Source organism: Simochromis diagramma, unplaced genomic scaffold (assembly GCF_900408965.1).
Source record: "Simochromis diagramma unplaced genomic scaffold, fSimDia1.1 OVJJ01000321.1, whole genome shotgun sequence".
Taxonomy (NCBI): domain Eukaryota; kingdom Metazoa; phylum Chordata; class Actinopteri; order Cichliformes; family Cichlidae; genus Simochromis; species Simochromis diagramma.
The window spans coordinates 11,786,168-11,801,916 of record NW_024386772.1 but is presented as its reverse complement, the minus strand read 5'-3'; the positions used below and the strand labels follow the sequence as shown (position 1 = coordinate 11,801,916).

Sequence of the window (15,749 nt, the reverse complement as noted above, 5' to 3'; positions counted from 1 at the left end):
TACACTGTGTGTTACCCAGTCTCATTGAATCAAGAATTTTACCTCTACAGTTATGTTGAGTCCTCTGTCCTCAGCTTTCGTCTCTTTATATCTGTTACTGTGTTAACTGCTGAAGACTGACTGAGATCCATAGAGTCATCCAACCTTTGACCCCCTTTAACCTTTAAACTCTGCTGAGGAAATGAAACGAGGAGGTTACAGAACAGATCTTGTGCCGAGCCACTGCAGGAACTGGAGAAATGGCCTCGCATGCCAAATAATGTATCTTCTGTTTTTTTTAATGCAAGTATTTAAAGGCAGCTGATTATCAAGCAACACTTTACAGCAGAGCAGACAGAGTTTTGGGCACACACCTTTTTCTTGGAAAAAATTTTAATTATGAGAGAAGCCACTGAAACAATTTGAATAGCAACGTCAACATCAATGTCTTATTTGTTTTATATTGAAATGTCATTATGTGTTGTTTCCCACCGGGAATCCACCTTACGAACAATGCAGATTAATGCCATTTACTACTACTACTACACTTTGTGACTACTTCCCTTACTCCATACCATTAGTTTTTGTTATTTTACATGGTATAGCATACATTTTGTTTATCAAGTAAACCAGTTAATCAATACTTGTTTTTAGAAATTGACTATGTTAAATATATAAATTACACAAACACACAAGATGCAGCTAAGTCATTATTAGCATATTTTTAAAGTTATGCTTGGTCTTAATAGGGCTGTTGACAGAATAACCTGATTGCTTTATTAAGAAACTGTCACTGTTTTTTGTTTTGTTTTGTTTTTTTAAAGAGAAAATGTAAACTTTCTTGTTCAAATGTAAAGCAAATGAAACGCACTGTTTGGAGTGCTGCTGTGCTTACAGTGCTCTGTGTCCACGCATCTAGTTTTCGCTCAAGTGGACAAGCAGGAACATTGTCCATCAAACAGGCTAATAATAACTAAGGTGTGAGTGACAGGAGGACTGTCAGCACTTTGATACCTGTCACATTTGTGCTTCTTATGCACTGATGCTCAGTGCTGATTGGCTGACCAGACATTTATTTTTTTTTTTTAAATTGTAGTTCCACAATAGCTGATTTCCTGTTTGATCCGCATGTGACCGCTGCTGATTAGGTCACTCTGTTGGTGTAGGCGTTTTGAACTCTTTAGTGTTTGTAATGCAAAGGCTTATTTGAGCCATCACTAACACTTTAACAAAGAAGGACTTTCACTGTGTTGTCTTACGACTTACGGTAGCCCCTGCAGTTGAAAATGTCTTCTCATAAATCACCACTGGTTTTCATTGTTCCTCATACCATCTTCCACATTCCTTGCTATGTGTGTAATCACTTTTTGGAATGTTGAAGAAATGCTTCAGGGACATTTATTTATAGAAAATGGCAGGGATTGTGCTACATAGTGGACGTGCACATGGTCATCTATGCATGCTGACAACTTGCCATTATTGTATTGTTTCTTTTCCTTGTGGAGGACTGATGCACATTCAGGGCACTTGTATTGTGTCTGTGCAGGCACGTCTGCATGGTATCCCTCTGTCTGAGTACAGCCTTATGTACACACTTGGATCATGACTTTGCTGTTACTTTAACCCTAGTGGATCATTACCAGCCCTCACACATTGGGACAGTATTTCACTGGTTATTCTAACCCTTCATCTTCTTTCTCATGTGTCTCTAGTGCCGGACGACCTCACTCCAGAGGAGCAGCAGGAGCTGGAGAATATCCGCCGGCGTAAGCAAGAACTGCTGGAGGACATTCAGGTAATCCTAGAGGAGGATATGTAGGCAGCGTCAAAAGAGACTCTTTTAATGTTAGTAAGGAAATTGGATGTCGTTTTTATTGTTCATTTATTGAAAGTGTTAACATTTTAACATTTTCTTTTATCTGCCAGTTTAGTGTTTTATCTTTCAAGGATAGAAACTCCTCCAGCAGCATTCTTAACTCATGCTTGAAAACCTTGGTATTCAAACAGAGAGATTTGCATTCACTCTGGGGAAATCAGGTGACAAAGAAGGCAAAAAAACGTCAACCATCCTGACCATGTGCTGTCATCTGAGTTCAGGAAGTTGTTTTCTGCTCGTCACTACCTTATAACCCCGAGTGTAGAACAAATGGATCCTTCATTCCCTCAGTTATTAGATCATCAAACCTGAACAGGGTTTATTTTAGTTTCATTATTTTCTGGCGTTGTTCATTTTTAGACTTGTCCTTTTTATTCTTTTTATTTATTTATTTTTATCCTGATTGTTTGTTGATCTGTGCTAACAGTGCAACAGTGTTTGTGACCACAGCTTAAAGACTGTATGTTGTGTGACTAGGTTGAGTGGGTAAGCTTCCCTTCTTGGGGATAAATAAAGTTATCTTAATCTCAATCTGACAAAAACGGCTCCACACACAGATAAAAGGTGATTATGTTCTTATGACTGCACGTTTGCAGGAAGCTAGTAGCATATCCCTCCTGATTTACAAGCAGAGCCAGGATTCAAAGCAGCTCTGCTGAATTTCCATAAAGTGGTTTATTTGATTCCTGTCCATGGCCCACGATGATGTTTGTTGGCTTCAAACTTGAGACCAGGGCATAGCTCGTGAATCTAGATCTATCTGTAGGTCAGTCCTCTCACTCGGTAAGCAGCGATAATAAGCAAATAGCTCGCAACAAAGGTGAGAGACTGTCATACCCTGAAATGAATTATGATGGTGTCCTGAATTCCCAGTGGGCAAATTGGCTTCTGCTGACCCCAGTGGATGTTTGAGGTGTGATCTGTCACCCTTTCTTTTATGAGCTTAGGCCACCATCACTGCCCTTCCCCCCTCTATGGCTGCCGCCGCTGCCCCTATCCTGTCCTCGTCTCTTTCTCGGTGCTCTGCACACTGACCCCTCTCCTCCTCACTGGCTCCCACACTCTCCTCTGCTGGCCCCGCATGTGAAGGCCTCAGCACCACACCCACTCTACTTTCTGTATGAGCACAGCCTTTGTTTGTGCAGATAAGCATCTGAGGAATGCGTTGTGATTGCGCAGGCCTTGAATGGACAGATGTTGTCTTTGTGGTTTCACAGTTGGTAAGTTGGCATTGTGTACAAGAAATATTGCATTGTCACGCATGGTAAAGGAAGAGGCTTGATGATTACTGTTAGTAGGCAAACGAGATCTATATTTGACTCCTCTTATGCTACTGTCTGTTCTCCCATGCTTTGATCAAGCTGATCTCATCCTCTGCATCCTCTGCCTTTACTGTGCCAGTCTGGCACCAGCAGGTCTGGCAACTAAATCTGCCTCTGAGACCATTAATCGGTAAAATACCACACAAAATATAATCCTTTTCCATGCTTACTTACTCCATTTGTATTGAGGTTATCCCCTAATGTTTTCCGCCCAGTGAAATTCAGATTGAGAGGATTGTTTGGCTCAGACCCATCCTAGCAGACTTTCTGTGAAATAGGAGCTGCTATCACTTTATAGTTTAAGGAGCATACACAGTGTTCCATGTGCAGCATTATCTGAAGAGGCCAAAAAGTGACTTGTCTCTCTTTGTTAAACTGTTTGCTCTGATGTGAGTATTTATGCAACAAAAGGCCACCTGACTTACAGACAAACAATTTGGGGGGGTTGTAAATACAAATGCTTTGCATGTTATTTGCATTGGTTATCCCTTTCCACGCCTCTTCGAGGGAAGTTGATGGACATATGTTTAACCTGTTCCTGACTCCCAACAAGGCTAATATATATATTTTGTTTCCTTTGCAGCGGCTGAAGAATGAGATAGCAGAAGTTACTAGTGAAATTGAGAACCTGGGTTCCACTGAGGAGAGGTAAGAGAACTGGAGTGACTTTCCTCCCCTGCAAACACATTTCTTTCTCTGTTGTGTCTAAGTTGCTTGCTTTCTATTAACTTAGCAAATGAAGCTGTCAATTATTCATGTTTGATGGCTAAGTTGGGCCTCCCATCTCACCAAATTGGCTATGCTTTTAAAGCCGTTTAAATGTTTCATCAGGCACACCCTCATGATGGGAGGCCTCATTGAATAATGCAGTGGGTGTTCGGGCAGAAGAAGACAATAGGTGGTCTCAGGGGAGGGAGTGCTTGGGTTTGGTCTACTCTAGTGGATAGGGATTCCATCAGCTGCTGAAAATCTCTGAAATGCTCTCTCAGTGGTACCTAAAACCCCATTAGGGGTGCTTATGATCAGATATTTCTGTGATCCATTGATTGGAGATGGTACATAGTAGTTAGCGTGTCTTATTGCTCTTCACATGAGTGCTGGACTTTTGCTGACAAAAGCCAAAGGAATGCTAGTGTGAGTGAATCAGTGGGGAGAGATGGAGATGGAAATGTAACCATGGTGACTGCGGACTCTAGGATTGCACTTTGACCCTGAAATTACTCAAAGCCTGAGAAACCACACATTCCCATATCCATGCTAACCTTTAACAACTGTGTCTGACCAACACCTTGTCATCACAGTTGAGACGGAGTATGGGAAAGCTCCTGACAGACCTTTTTAAAAAGAGACAGACACTGAGATAGGTGAATTGAGCAGTAAATTGAGTGTGTTTCAGTTTATCTAAAACTCTGAGCTTCAAATTCTTGTCACTGCTTCATATATACTAGATCTGAAAAATACTGCTTTAGTTGATTATTATTTATTGATCAAGCATTTTTCACCATTTTCTAATATAGGTGATAGAGCCTGACAGATATAGGATTTGTAAGACAGATACCGATATTAACTGATGTATAAATTCAATATATGTATTTTATTCTTTCAAAAATACAAAACGTAGAGATTTCCTTAACATTTGATATGTGCAGCTCTGGGTCCTTATTAACATATTACAATGCAATTTAAATCTAATTTGTTTTGTAGTCATGATTTACTCATTTAAGCTCTGCCTGATTCTCCTCAGATCAGTTGATTGTTGTTTTTGCATACAAGACTGTTGATTGATCAGTAAATAATTACCAAATAACTGATAATGAAGTAATACCTGTTATGTCCATCATTGTCATTGTGTCACCAGGTTATCACAGTATAACTATTCTGCATTATGTTCATGTTAGTATAAATAACAACACAAACTCTCTCTTTTAAAGGAAAAATATGCAGAGGAATAAACAGGTGGCCATGGGCCGTAAGAAGTTTAACATGGACCCCAAAAAGGTAGGTAAAAAAAATACCGTGGCTCAATTAGAAATATGATTTGTTTGTTGTGGTTTTCGTAATCAGGATATAACCTGGGGTTCACTTTCTTTCTCAGGGGATCCAGTTTCTGATTGAGAATGACTTACTGAAGAATACCAGCGACGACATTGCTCAGTTCCTCTACAAAGGAGAGGGCCTCAACAAAACAGCCATCGGAGATTATCTCGGAGAGAGGTCAGAAAGAAGATTTTATCCACTCTCTCTCTAACTGTCTTCCATTCATGCTGGCCCATTAGTCAGCAACCATACACGTGGTTGATAAAAGTATCAAATAGAGAACACATAGTTTCCTTATTGCTGTATTTCCTCTTGGTCAAGCTCACGCCCATCCTTTCCCAAACACAGGTTATTGGTTCCACATTTAGACCTTCCTCTCAAGACAATGATCGTTACTCTAAAGCCAACATCTGTGCTTGATTATCTTACTCACAAGTAACTTGGTCAATAGACTCACAATTTTGGAATGTGTGTGTTTGAAAGCAATTAAAGATTTCACTCGAGTGAAGAGATCATCCGTGTTAGAGTGAACACATAATACAGGAAATATTGATGGGCTTAATGTACGGTATGCACTGCTCGGGGACTGTAGGGATGGCAGTGTTACAGGCAGGGTGTGGTCTGTAAGGCCATAGCGGGGACTGGAGTGCTGTTGACGTATGCTTTTTGGTTGTTATCAAGCTATCTGGTTCTGTAAGGAGGGACTGTGGCAGCATGCTAGTCTTAAGACACGATTGGTCATTTGTCCACTTGAGATGGTGTTGAGTGGATATGACTCTGAGCTCCTTAAAGCCTTGCTGTGATCCCAGAGGGCAGATTGTTTTCTGTGAAGGGCATAAAGGTCGGGGATGATGTCATGCTCTAGTTTAGATAAGTGAAGAGGGCTGGGAAGTGTGTGTGGTCCGTTATGTGGGGTTTGCTGGGAGCATCCATTGTATCGTCACAACCTCTTGCTTATCAGATTAACAACCCCCCCCCCCTATTTAATGCTAAATTTTATCAAACACATACTACCATTTTATTATTTTAAGACTTATTAACAGAATATAACATGGACATATTCACTGACAGGATAATTTACCCTTTTTTATCTACCTTAGAGATGATTTCAATATCAAAGTACTCCAAGCCTTTGTGGAGCTTCATGAGTTCACAGACCTCAACCTGGTTCAGGCGTTAAGGTAAGATATCCTCCTAACATCTGTTACACACGCGGCTGACTCCTCATACTGTTGCTTCCTTGCAGGTTTATGTAAATCACCTGCACTAACATCAGTTTTCACGAACAGCCTCATTTGCAGTTTGTAAGGATGCAGCTGCCAGTTTCAGTCTCGAGGAGGAAAGGAAAAGGAAATAAATAAATAAATTCTTTGGCACTTGAAGGAAGTCTGTTGCTCACTGCAGAGTTGTGTCCCTTGACAGACAGTTCCTATGGAGCTTTCGGCTGCCAGGAGAAGCCCAGAAGATCGACCGCATGATGGAAACCTTTGCTCAGCGCTACTGCCATTGCAACCCTGGTGTTTTCCAGTCTACAGGTATAGCCGTCGTGTCTTCCAGCCCAGCTTTTAGGGCTGTCATAAAAACAGAAATAACCATAAATGTTAGAGCAGTGAAACAGAACAAAATGACTTCACTTCATATTTTCTCCTAATAAAATATCTTAATACAGATTTAGATGTTAAACTTGGCCCGTTGAATAGATCATTATCTGCCAACGGAGTTGGTGAATGTAAATTTCCTCAAATGTCTTCTGTGTTACCCTGATTAAATGGACTGGCTCTTATGTAGTACCTTTCTACTCTTCTTGAGCACTCATTCATTCATACTTTCACTTATTTCTGCATATAAGGGCTTTCTATTTAACATTCACAGTATGATAAACAGGAGCAATTTGAGGTTCAGCATCATGCACAAGGATACTTTGACGTGTGGACTAGAACAGCCTGGGATCCAACCATTCATCTTTCAATAAGTAGATGATTTGCACTACTCCTGAGCCACAGCCACCCCAATTAATCAGTAGTATCTCTTTAAACTCATACCTTTTCATGTTGCGCTGCAATCCAATGACAGGTCAATGGAAGTCATGTAAAAGCTGGATCATTTAGCAGACACAAAGTCTGTTGTGGTGAACTGTGTCAGGAAGTGTCTGGCTTTTGGGAAATAATGACACTAGCAGACAGACAACTCCATCCAGTATGGATGCTGGTGGATGTAAATAATGCACGGGACTGCCTTAACAGGTTTTTATAAAGTGCTGCTGTTTCAGCCATGTGCTTCGCCTCAATGTCTTTTAGCTTATGCATGTATACACACTCATACATTAGACAGCACATGCAGAAGCATACTTGGCTGCCCACATGCAGTCCTCCTCTCCTGCCCACTCTGCGCCCTAATGAAGCTACATCTGCCTTTTTCCTCCCAGTTTGACTGCAGTCCCCTAAGTGCAGTCCTTTCAGCTCGACTAATTTACATTCATATTTAAACGCAACATTAAACACCCACACCATTTTTATGGTAAACTGCAACCTTTCACTGCCTTTCAAACCTCACCCCCTCTCATAGTGCGATCCCACTTTTGTTTTGTTTGGGTTTTTTTTCTTACAGACACATGCTACATTCTGTCATTCGCCATCATCATGCTAAACACCAGCCTCCACAATCCAAATGTAAAGGACAAGCCGACCGTGGAACGGTTTATCTCCATGAACAGAGGCATAAATGATGGAGGTGACTTGCCTGAAGATCTGCTCAGGGTGGGTAGCCCTTCCCAAACTTTGTTTCCTGGAATCGCCCTTCTTTCCTTAATCTCACACATTCTTTACTCTTTGTTTTAGAATTTGTATGAGAGCATCAAGAACGAGCCTTTCAAAATACCAGAAGACGACGGCAATGACCTCACACACACTTTCTTCAACCCGGACAGAGAGGGCTGGCTGCTAAAACTGGGTGAGTGTGTACACAGCTACACGAGAACATAGAGAGGCTATTTTCACCCTCATGACTGCTCCCATAGATGACTTTGTTGTGTCATTAAAGCTGCACATATTTTTGCATAACCCGATAACCAGTGTCTCCCCTGAGGTAAATAGCCTCTGAGTGTGCGTGCGTGTGGGTGTGTGTTAAAGGTTACTGTGAGCACACGTGAATGGCTAGAGACACGTCTCCCCGCTTTAATGTATTATAAATGTGGTCTTGAGATCAGACCACCACATGTGGAGACCTTTGAATTATTTACGATGATGCATATGCACACGCTGACATGCACACAAATACTGCGTTTCAAAACTTGTAAATCAAGTCAACACACACACACACAAAACACACTCTGAAGTTCAGACATTTTCAGGAAGCTGTTCTCATTTTCTGTGCATTTTATAACTGAATTTGATATTTGAGATGTGTAGATTGTCCCAATCTGAAAATATTAGTGACATTTCTATGGCCTCTTTGTCCCTCATGTGTAAATCAACTGTATAGTTTGACATAAGCAAAGAAATAACCTGTATCATTAGAAATGTTTACAGGATGGTAACAAACCTTTCAGTGGTCACATTCAAATCACTCCTGGATGCCAATTCTTCATCTTCTGTTTCCTCTGACATATCTCTCCCTCTGTTGTATAAATTCACAAAAGAATGCTTGAATGTATAGAGTGAAGACCTTCAGTCACTGTGAATCTTTACAACAGACTGTACTAAGGGAGTCAGAAATCATCTCCTTCCAATTACTCCTAAATGGCAGATTTGAGTAAAATAATCGGGGTGGAAGGTCAAAAAATTACCTGATGTAATAAGGTGAGAATCCAGTGAGGGATATATTTCATGTAGTGCTTCACAGTAACTTTCTTAAGTCCACATAGACTAGATCGCCCTCTTGTGGATTGGCTTGATATCAGCAGATGGGAAAGTTTGCTGATGGCGAAAGCTGTGAAGCAGTGCATTGAAGCCTCACTGCGACCAGATTAAAAGGACTGTGGTGCTATATTTCTTTATCATTTAATTTGATTATTTTTGTTTTCTTTTCCTCTTCGTTTGTTTGTTTGTTCCCATGATTTTGGCTGTTGTCTTTCCTCAGGAGGTATGTACACCTGCTCTTCCCCAACGCTAGTCCATCTCTCAGCTCTCAGGTGCTTTCGGTGGCCTGCCATGCTTTCGTTCTCTTCCTCGTTTATTACATTCATACAGAGTTATTTTGTGTGTAGATTTTTTTTTTTTTGTCTCCCCATTGACTCATTTGAACTTCAGATGTTTGTTTGTCTGTTCAGTCTCTCATGGAGCTGGTGGTTTTGTCCATGCTCTTTTATCTTTGTCGGGCAGTCGCCAGGTGCATTTGTCACCCTGTGGACTCGACTCGGGGAGCTACTGCTTTGTGACCACACTACTGAGCAATTTGGCCTTTTTTTCTCTCTTTGCACTGTGGTGGTCACTCTCTTTGATCTCCCGTTTTTTGGAAGCTGCATTATACCTTTTTTCCATACAGCGAGCGCAACAAAGGACTTAGCTTTGAAAAATTGATCATGAACCAGTGTACACATTGGAAGCTGTTGTTTGCTCTCTGATTGAATGGAAAGGGAATACTGCACCTTTTCATCAATGCAGCTTTCCTTATCTCCTTGTATAATTCCTACACGTGAATCTGAAGGTTAACATTGTGGCTCAGGTTGGTGTGGTGCTGGCCCGGACTGGACCAAGCTGTGGGAAGATGGCATGGACAGAGGAGTGTGCTGAAAGGAGCCAGACATTGTTTTAATGATAAATTTATATATTGGTGTTAGTGGTGCATGTTTTCTTTAAATTACAAAAAAGGGGGTAACTAAATTCAACTTGGGGTTTGTTAATCATCAATTGCTAATTGATCAGAATGAGAAAAATCATCCTCAAATAAACAACCACCTCTTAACCTCCTCTCGTCCAGCCTCTCACAGTCCCATATTGCATGGGTGACTCATTCCACTCAGCCCCACTCGGGCCTTGCACCGTCCACACGCCTCTCTGCAACAATCTGCTGGGACGTCCCGCCTCGTCCCAGACATTCTTGCACAGGAGGCAGTGAACTCTTTATTTTTCTCAGAGTGACAGGAACTGACACGGTCATCAGACCAATCGCAACTTTTAGCCAACCCAATCAACTTTTAAGCCCGTCGGCTGTGTGATTCTGCCATCGCGTCTGTGCTCTCTGTCGGTCTGCTTTTGTCTTTTTTTTTTTTTGCTGTTGCAACATGCTGACGAGTCAAGGTGCGGCGAGGAGCCCTATATCTCCATTTCCGTGTGCCAGTTCAGGCGTGTCGACAGTTTCTGTAGCTACTAAACGTAGACTGAAGTGTTGTGCCTGTCATGATGTCTGTAATATGATGGGATATCATATACAGCGTGTCTGCTGCTATATGATAATACAAGTGTGTTCTACATGTCTATAGAAACATCTTCAAACCCTTGCTTTTGGTAAATGGGTTTCAAAATGCAGCTTTTTACTAACATTGGTGGTGGGAAAACCTAGTCTAGACTTGGCTTAGTAGGCTTATGACTGTCATCGTTAGAAGGACCCCTCCCCAATAACTAAATACTGTTTCTATATAGATGCAAAATTGCTTAACTAAGCCCAAACAGGATATTTAAGATTGAAATGCCTGTGGAGAGACTAAGCATAACTTCAGGCACTGAGCTTCCTGCCTCTCTCTTCGTTGGCATCCTATCCTCCCAGAGTGTGGCTGCCATCTGGTACTGCGATCATGTTTCCCCTCACAGGAAGCAGGGTGACAAAGGGGGTAAGAGTTCAGCTAGAGATCAACAAGAGCAGAGTCAAGTAATGAGCCCCTGCTGCACTTTAAAATGAAGAAGAGAACTTAATCCACAGTCCCTCCTCACTTTCTATGTTCAGCCCTTATATATGGATTTTGCAGCTTTCTAACTGTTGCCCAGTAACATAAGTGGTTCATCAAGCTTAGTGAATGCAGAGCATATAGCTCTGTATGCTCCCTATTGATTCTGGCTCTCTAGCCCTCTGAGTAAAATGGTGTTGAGCCAAGAGAGGAGATGCCAGTTTTTTCAGTCATGTCAAAATATGATTGAAAAGTAGCAAACAGCTTTCAACTCAATCCCCAGATGTAAACTCTGGGTAGTTTTTATATGCATTTATCACCTATAAGGAGTTTCTTTATCATATGAACAGTATATCAGACTGGAAAATGGCAATCAGGCCCATAAATCAACAAATACAAGCAAAATGATAAAATAGTTATTCTAGCTACAAGTGGTGTGGTGATGGGGAGCACATGGCATGGACGTGGATTAGGGTGGATTGTGGGGTTCCTTAGGTAAAGGGAGTCCTCTGGAGCCGTCATCTGTCTGTCTGCTCATACATCTGTCTGCCTGTCTGCTGCTTGACACGGTGCTTTGGTGCTCGTTTCTCTTTCCATATCGCTTTCTCTTGCTGAGCATTTCTGATGCTTGCTGTTTGCTCAACAGGGGGACGAGTTAAAACTTGGAAGAGGAGGTGGTTCATCCTCACAGACAACTGTCTGTACTACTTCGAGTACACCACAGTGAGTACAGTTGTTTTTCTGTTAGAGTTCCCTCCTTTGCTGTTGTCGCTCCTTCGCGCAGTGCTCTCATTTTATATTTGTGCAGGACAAAGAGCCAAGAGGAATCATCCCACTGGAGAACCTGAGTATCAAGGAGGTGGAGGACAAGAAGCCTGTACGTACAGCTCCCTCTAGTGGTTCATCTGTGGATTACCCACAGTTAGAGACTCAAAATAGCATTTTTGATCAACAGTTATTTTTAAAATAGTTATTTTTGTGGCATTGTCATTTCTAACTTAAATCATCATCACTTCTGTAGAACTGCTTTGAGCTTTTCATACCTGACAGCAAGGATCAGGTGATAAAGGCATGCAAGACTGAGGCTGACGGACGGGTCGTGGAGGGCAACCACACCTTCTACCGCATCTCAGCCCCCACAGCTGAGGAGAAAGAAGAGTGGATGAAAAGCATCAAGTAATTTATATGTTTTTAATTACTTTACCTCTTTTGAGGTAGCTTAATTTCAGTGATGGCAGTGAATGTCACCACCCTAAAACATGAGTTTTTGACTCTTTCTCCCATTAAAGTCAACATTTGATCTCCTGAATGATACATTTTGACAGCTCAGTTTATATAAATAAAGGTTTAGGGTTTTTCCAAGAGTAGTCCTAGTAAACTGCATAGGCAGAAAACACCCTCACTAACTTCTGATTGAAACTCATTTGTTCTGGAGTCTGCAGTCCTTAAATGTGACAGAAACTGCTCTCTTCAGAAAATAGAAATAAGGGTTTAACACCCAGAGGTGTTAAAGAGTGGAAGAGTGACCCAACCACAGAGTGAGAACAAATCAGTTTTTACCTTTCAGTTGTAAGGTGCCCTGATATGTACAAAAACACTATTGGTGGATTCAGTGGCGGTCCTAGCCTGTTTGGCTGTAATTAAAATCTGTAAGATAATGTATTGTTTGGAGTTTAGTCTGTTACTGTTACTATTTTTTACCAATTCTTCTTGGAGCAACTGTAACCCACATGATTTCCTTAGGGATTAAAAAAGTATTATTCTGATTGTTTCAGGATACATAACCCGCCATTATCCAATGACACATCTGCTTACCTGTATCTTTCGTTTCTCCTCCTCTTGGTTTTAATTTTGCAAATTTTTTTAAAAAATTTTTTTTCCGATGCCCGTGATGCCGCCCGGGCAACCGCCGTGTCGCCCATATCAAAAACCGCTACTGGGTGGATTATTTTCTGCTGATATCTGTGAAAGCCATGCAAAGCAATGAAACGGCTTTTAAAGCTGCTAAATCTGAACATATTTGTGTAAAATCTTTGTCCATTTTTCACATTTCTTTTAATTCTCCCAAAATACTTTGTTTTCAGAGGCACATATTTTTCTAAACAGATTTTGATTTCTTGTCCTCGCTCTTTCAAAAGTACAGAGCAGTATATTGAGTCTGATTATGCTGACTAGCTCCTAAATGAATGAATTAAACAGAAGAAGAATTTTGCCTTCCAAATGACTTTAGACTCATCCTAAGAATGTTTTTTTCCAGACAAAAAAGAGAAAAATTTGACCTTCTTGCACAGCTGAGCCGTGTCTAACATTAGTGTTTTATGAGTGCGTCGGTTTGCACATTTTATGAAATTTTGCTGACATTTTTCTCTGCTTCTGCACCCACAGAGCTGCCATCAGCAGGGACCCCTTTTACGAGATGCTGGCAGCCAGGAAGAAGAAGGTGTCATCCATGAAGAGACATTAGGGGCACTCGGCTCTCCGGACGTTGCATTTGACAGAATTAGGGGCGCGGGGCGGGGTCTGTTTGCCCTTCCTGGGCCATTGCAGAGGTCATGACCAAGGTCTGCCTCTGACCTCCCCAAGGCTTTTCTCTAGGATACACAACAGGTCTGACTTTTGGACTCTGCAGGCCAGAAAACAAAAAACAGGAAAGCATGCTGGGTTTTTAGATAAGTCTGGGCTGAGCGCCTCCTCTAACCTCCTGTCTGAATGTGTTGCTTTCTCTCTCAGCTTTGTATGTGCTCTCTGTCTATGAGACCGGAAGGGAGTGTTACTGTGCAACTCAGAGTCCCTTTTGAAGACACGTTAAAACAACACAGTTCTCATATACACTGCATACATACGCAACATCACAACAAGCATACTTTCATGGAGTCCTCCCCCGTCGCACACATTGTTTTAACTCAGCAGGTCTGACCGAGTGTGGCACCCCAACCAGAATATTCCTCACTGTGTGGAAGAAAAGCGAAGATCTTTTCTGACGTGCTTTAATATGTTTTGGTAAAACGTGTCTATTTTTACAGCTTTTACTGTCAAGTCCTCTCGAGCCTTTTGTTGTTTGCTTTTGTAGAATAAAATGTTGAGATAGAAGCTGTAAAGGGGCTGCTATGAGAGGGAGGGAGGGTTATAATTTGCCAACTGTTAGTGATTTTTTTTCTTTTTTTAATAGAAAAAAGAAAACAAACTTTTAAAAAAAAAAAAAAAAAAAAGGAGAAAAAAAAGTTGCCACTCAGGAGATTGCTACCATGTTCAGAGACTTTACAGGGCGGGTTGACTTGGATCATGTAAACAACTCAAGAGATGCATTCAAAGGCACGACGGAGGCCCGGGCTGAGCTGTGTTTGTATGTGAAACTGCAGAGAAGGCGTCTGCTTGTCTGGGAGGGGATGCATCCCGGGGATTATGGGCCTGTCTATCGCTTTGGGCTTTTGAGGTCTGAGGATTGGGGGGGGGGAGAAGCAAAAAGTCGGCCCATTTTTTTCCCCCCCTCTTTGTCTCATTTCGACTCTAAAACCAAATCATTATATTCCCGTATCATGCAAAAGTCATTGAAATGTCAGAAAACTTACTTTACTGCTGCACAGTGCCTGGTGCTCTAGATGAAATGTGATGAGAAATGCTGCTGGTTAGCAAAAGTAATTTAGATATATATTTTTCTTCCTGTGTTCCACTCATCCCACCTGTCACGCTTCTTTAGAGGTTTGCTTTTACTGTTATAATTAAACAACATTTTCAGCACAGCCTCATTCATCGTTATGTTTAAGACACACTGTAGTTTATGAATATTGCTTTAAAGGAGAAGAAATAAAAGTTTGTATTATAGAAACAGTCCGATTCTCGTCTTAGTCCCTGTCTCAGGATCCAGTGTTCCAGGTGAAACGATACACAAGAATGTACTGTGGTGAACCAAAATATATATATTTATAGATATATATGTAGAGAGAGAGGGCAGAATGGCTGATTAGCGATGCACCAAAAAAGCAAAAAATAGTTTTGAGGGTACAGTTAAACAAATAGGGTCTGATTTGTACACCAAGCCATCGTCTCGACTGCTCCACAGTTGTCTCTCATCTCATCTGTGCCTGCTGTCCCTAATCCCACCCCCAGCAGTCCTGTTTCCTGGTCTCCTCCTCTCCTCTCTGCTCTTCCCAGCACACTACTCCTAGAGGATTAAGCAAAAATGCAAAACAATCATAATTCTAGACAGTATTGGTTTATTTATCAAAGTTGTACATATTTAAATGTATAGTGGGTATTGTGTTTCTAATTTTGTTTATTTGTTTTGCCATTTTCCTTTGGCACTCTGTTAGAATGACTGAGTTAAGGTTTCTATCAATGCCATTTAACCAAGCTGTAATAAAGACAGAATTGTCACAATGCTGACTGTTGTATTCTGTTTCGTTTAAATAGAGCACTGAAGCATATCATAGTTTTAACATGACACCACCAGGTGGCAGTATGTGATAAGGATCACTGGCCATTGTGCTGCAAAGACAGGCCGCGCTATTTTTTTCCGTTGCAAATGGTTTATTGTGCACTTTTATGCTGCTAATTAATGCACTTTTCCCAAATCGATGCCTAAATCAAATTATGGTTTAAATGTTGCCAGTCAGCCACATATATGGCTGTGACTATAACTTCCACTTGAGGGCAGCCTTGAATTTGAATCATGCCCTCTGTGTCCTGAACGAACACACAAGTCCCAAAGAACATT

General features: G+C 41.3%; 1 protein-coding gene across 3 annotated transcripts in view; it reads left to right on the top strand.

Moving 5' to 3' along the window:
- cyth1a (cytohesin 1a) overlaps nucleotides 1-15,412 on the top strand; it is a 41,457-nt gene extending 26,045 nt beyond the window's left edge. For 2 of the 3 annotated variants that reach the window (XM_040049307.1, XM_040049301.1), the window contains exons 2-13: nucleotides 1,692-1,774; nucleotides 3,761-3,825; nucleotides 5,109-5,175; nucleotides 5,273-5,391; nucleotides 6,315-6,395; nucleotides 6,637-6,749; nucleotides 7,822-7,970; nucleotides 8,052-8,164; nucleotides 11,680-11,758; nucleotides 11,844-11,912; nucleotides 12,057-12,211; nucleotides 13,421-15,412. In XM_040049307.1, the coding sequence (XP_039905241.1) occupies nucleotides 1,692-1,774; nucleotides 3,761-3,825; nucleotides 5,109-5,175; nucleotides 5,273-5,391; nucleotides 6,315-6,395; nucleotides 6,637-6,749; nucleotides 7,822-7,970; nucleotides 8,052-8,164; nucleotides 11,680-11,758; nucleotides 11,844-11,912; nucleotides 12,057-12,211; nucleotides 13,421-13,499 (1,172 nt within the window). In that variant the 3' untranslated portion in view covers nucleotides 13,500-15,412. The remainder of the gene's footprint in view (nucleotides 1-1,691; nucleotides 1,775-3,760; nucleotides 3,826-5,108; nucleotides 5,176-5,272; nucleotides 5,392-6,314; nucleotides 6,396-6,636; nucleotides 6,750-7,821; nucleotides 7,971-8,051; nucleotides 8,165-11,679; nucleotides 11,759-11,843; nucleotides 11,913-12,056; nucleotides 12,212-13,420) is intronic. The other variant, XM_040049293.1, reaches the window with a different exon arrangement.
- Nucleotides 15,413-15,749: the final 337 nt, after the last annotated feature.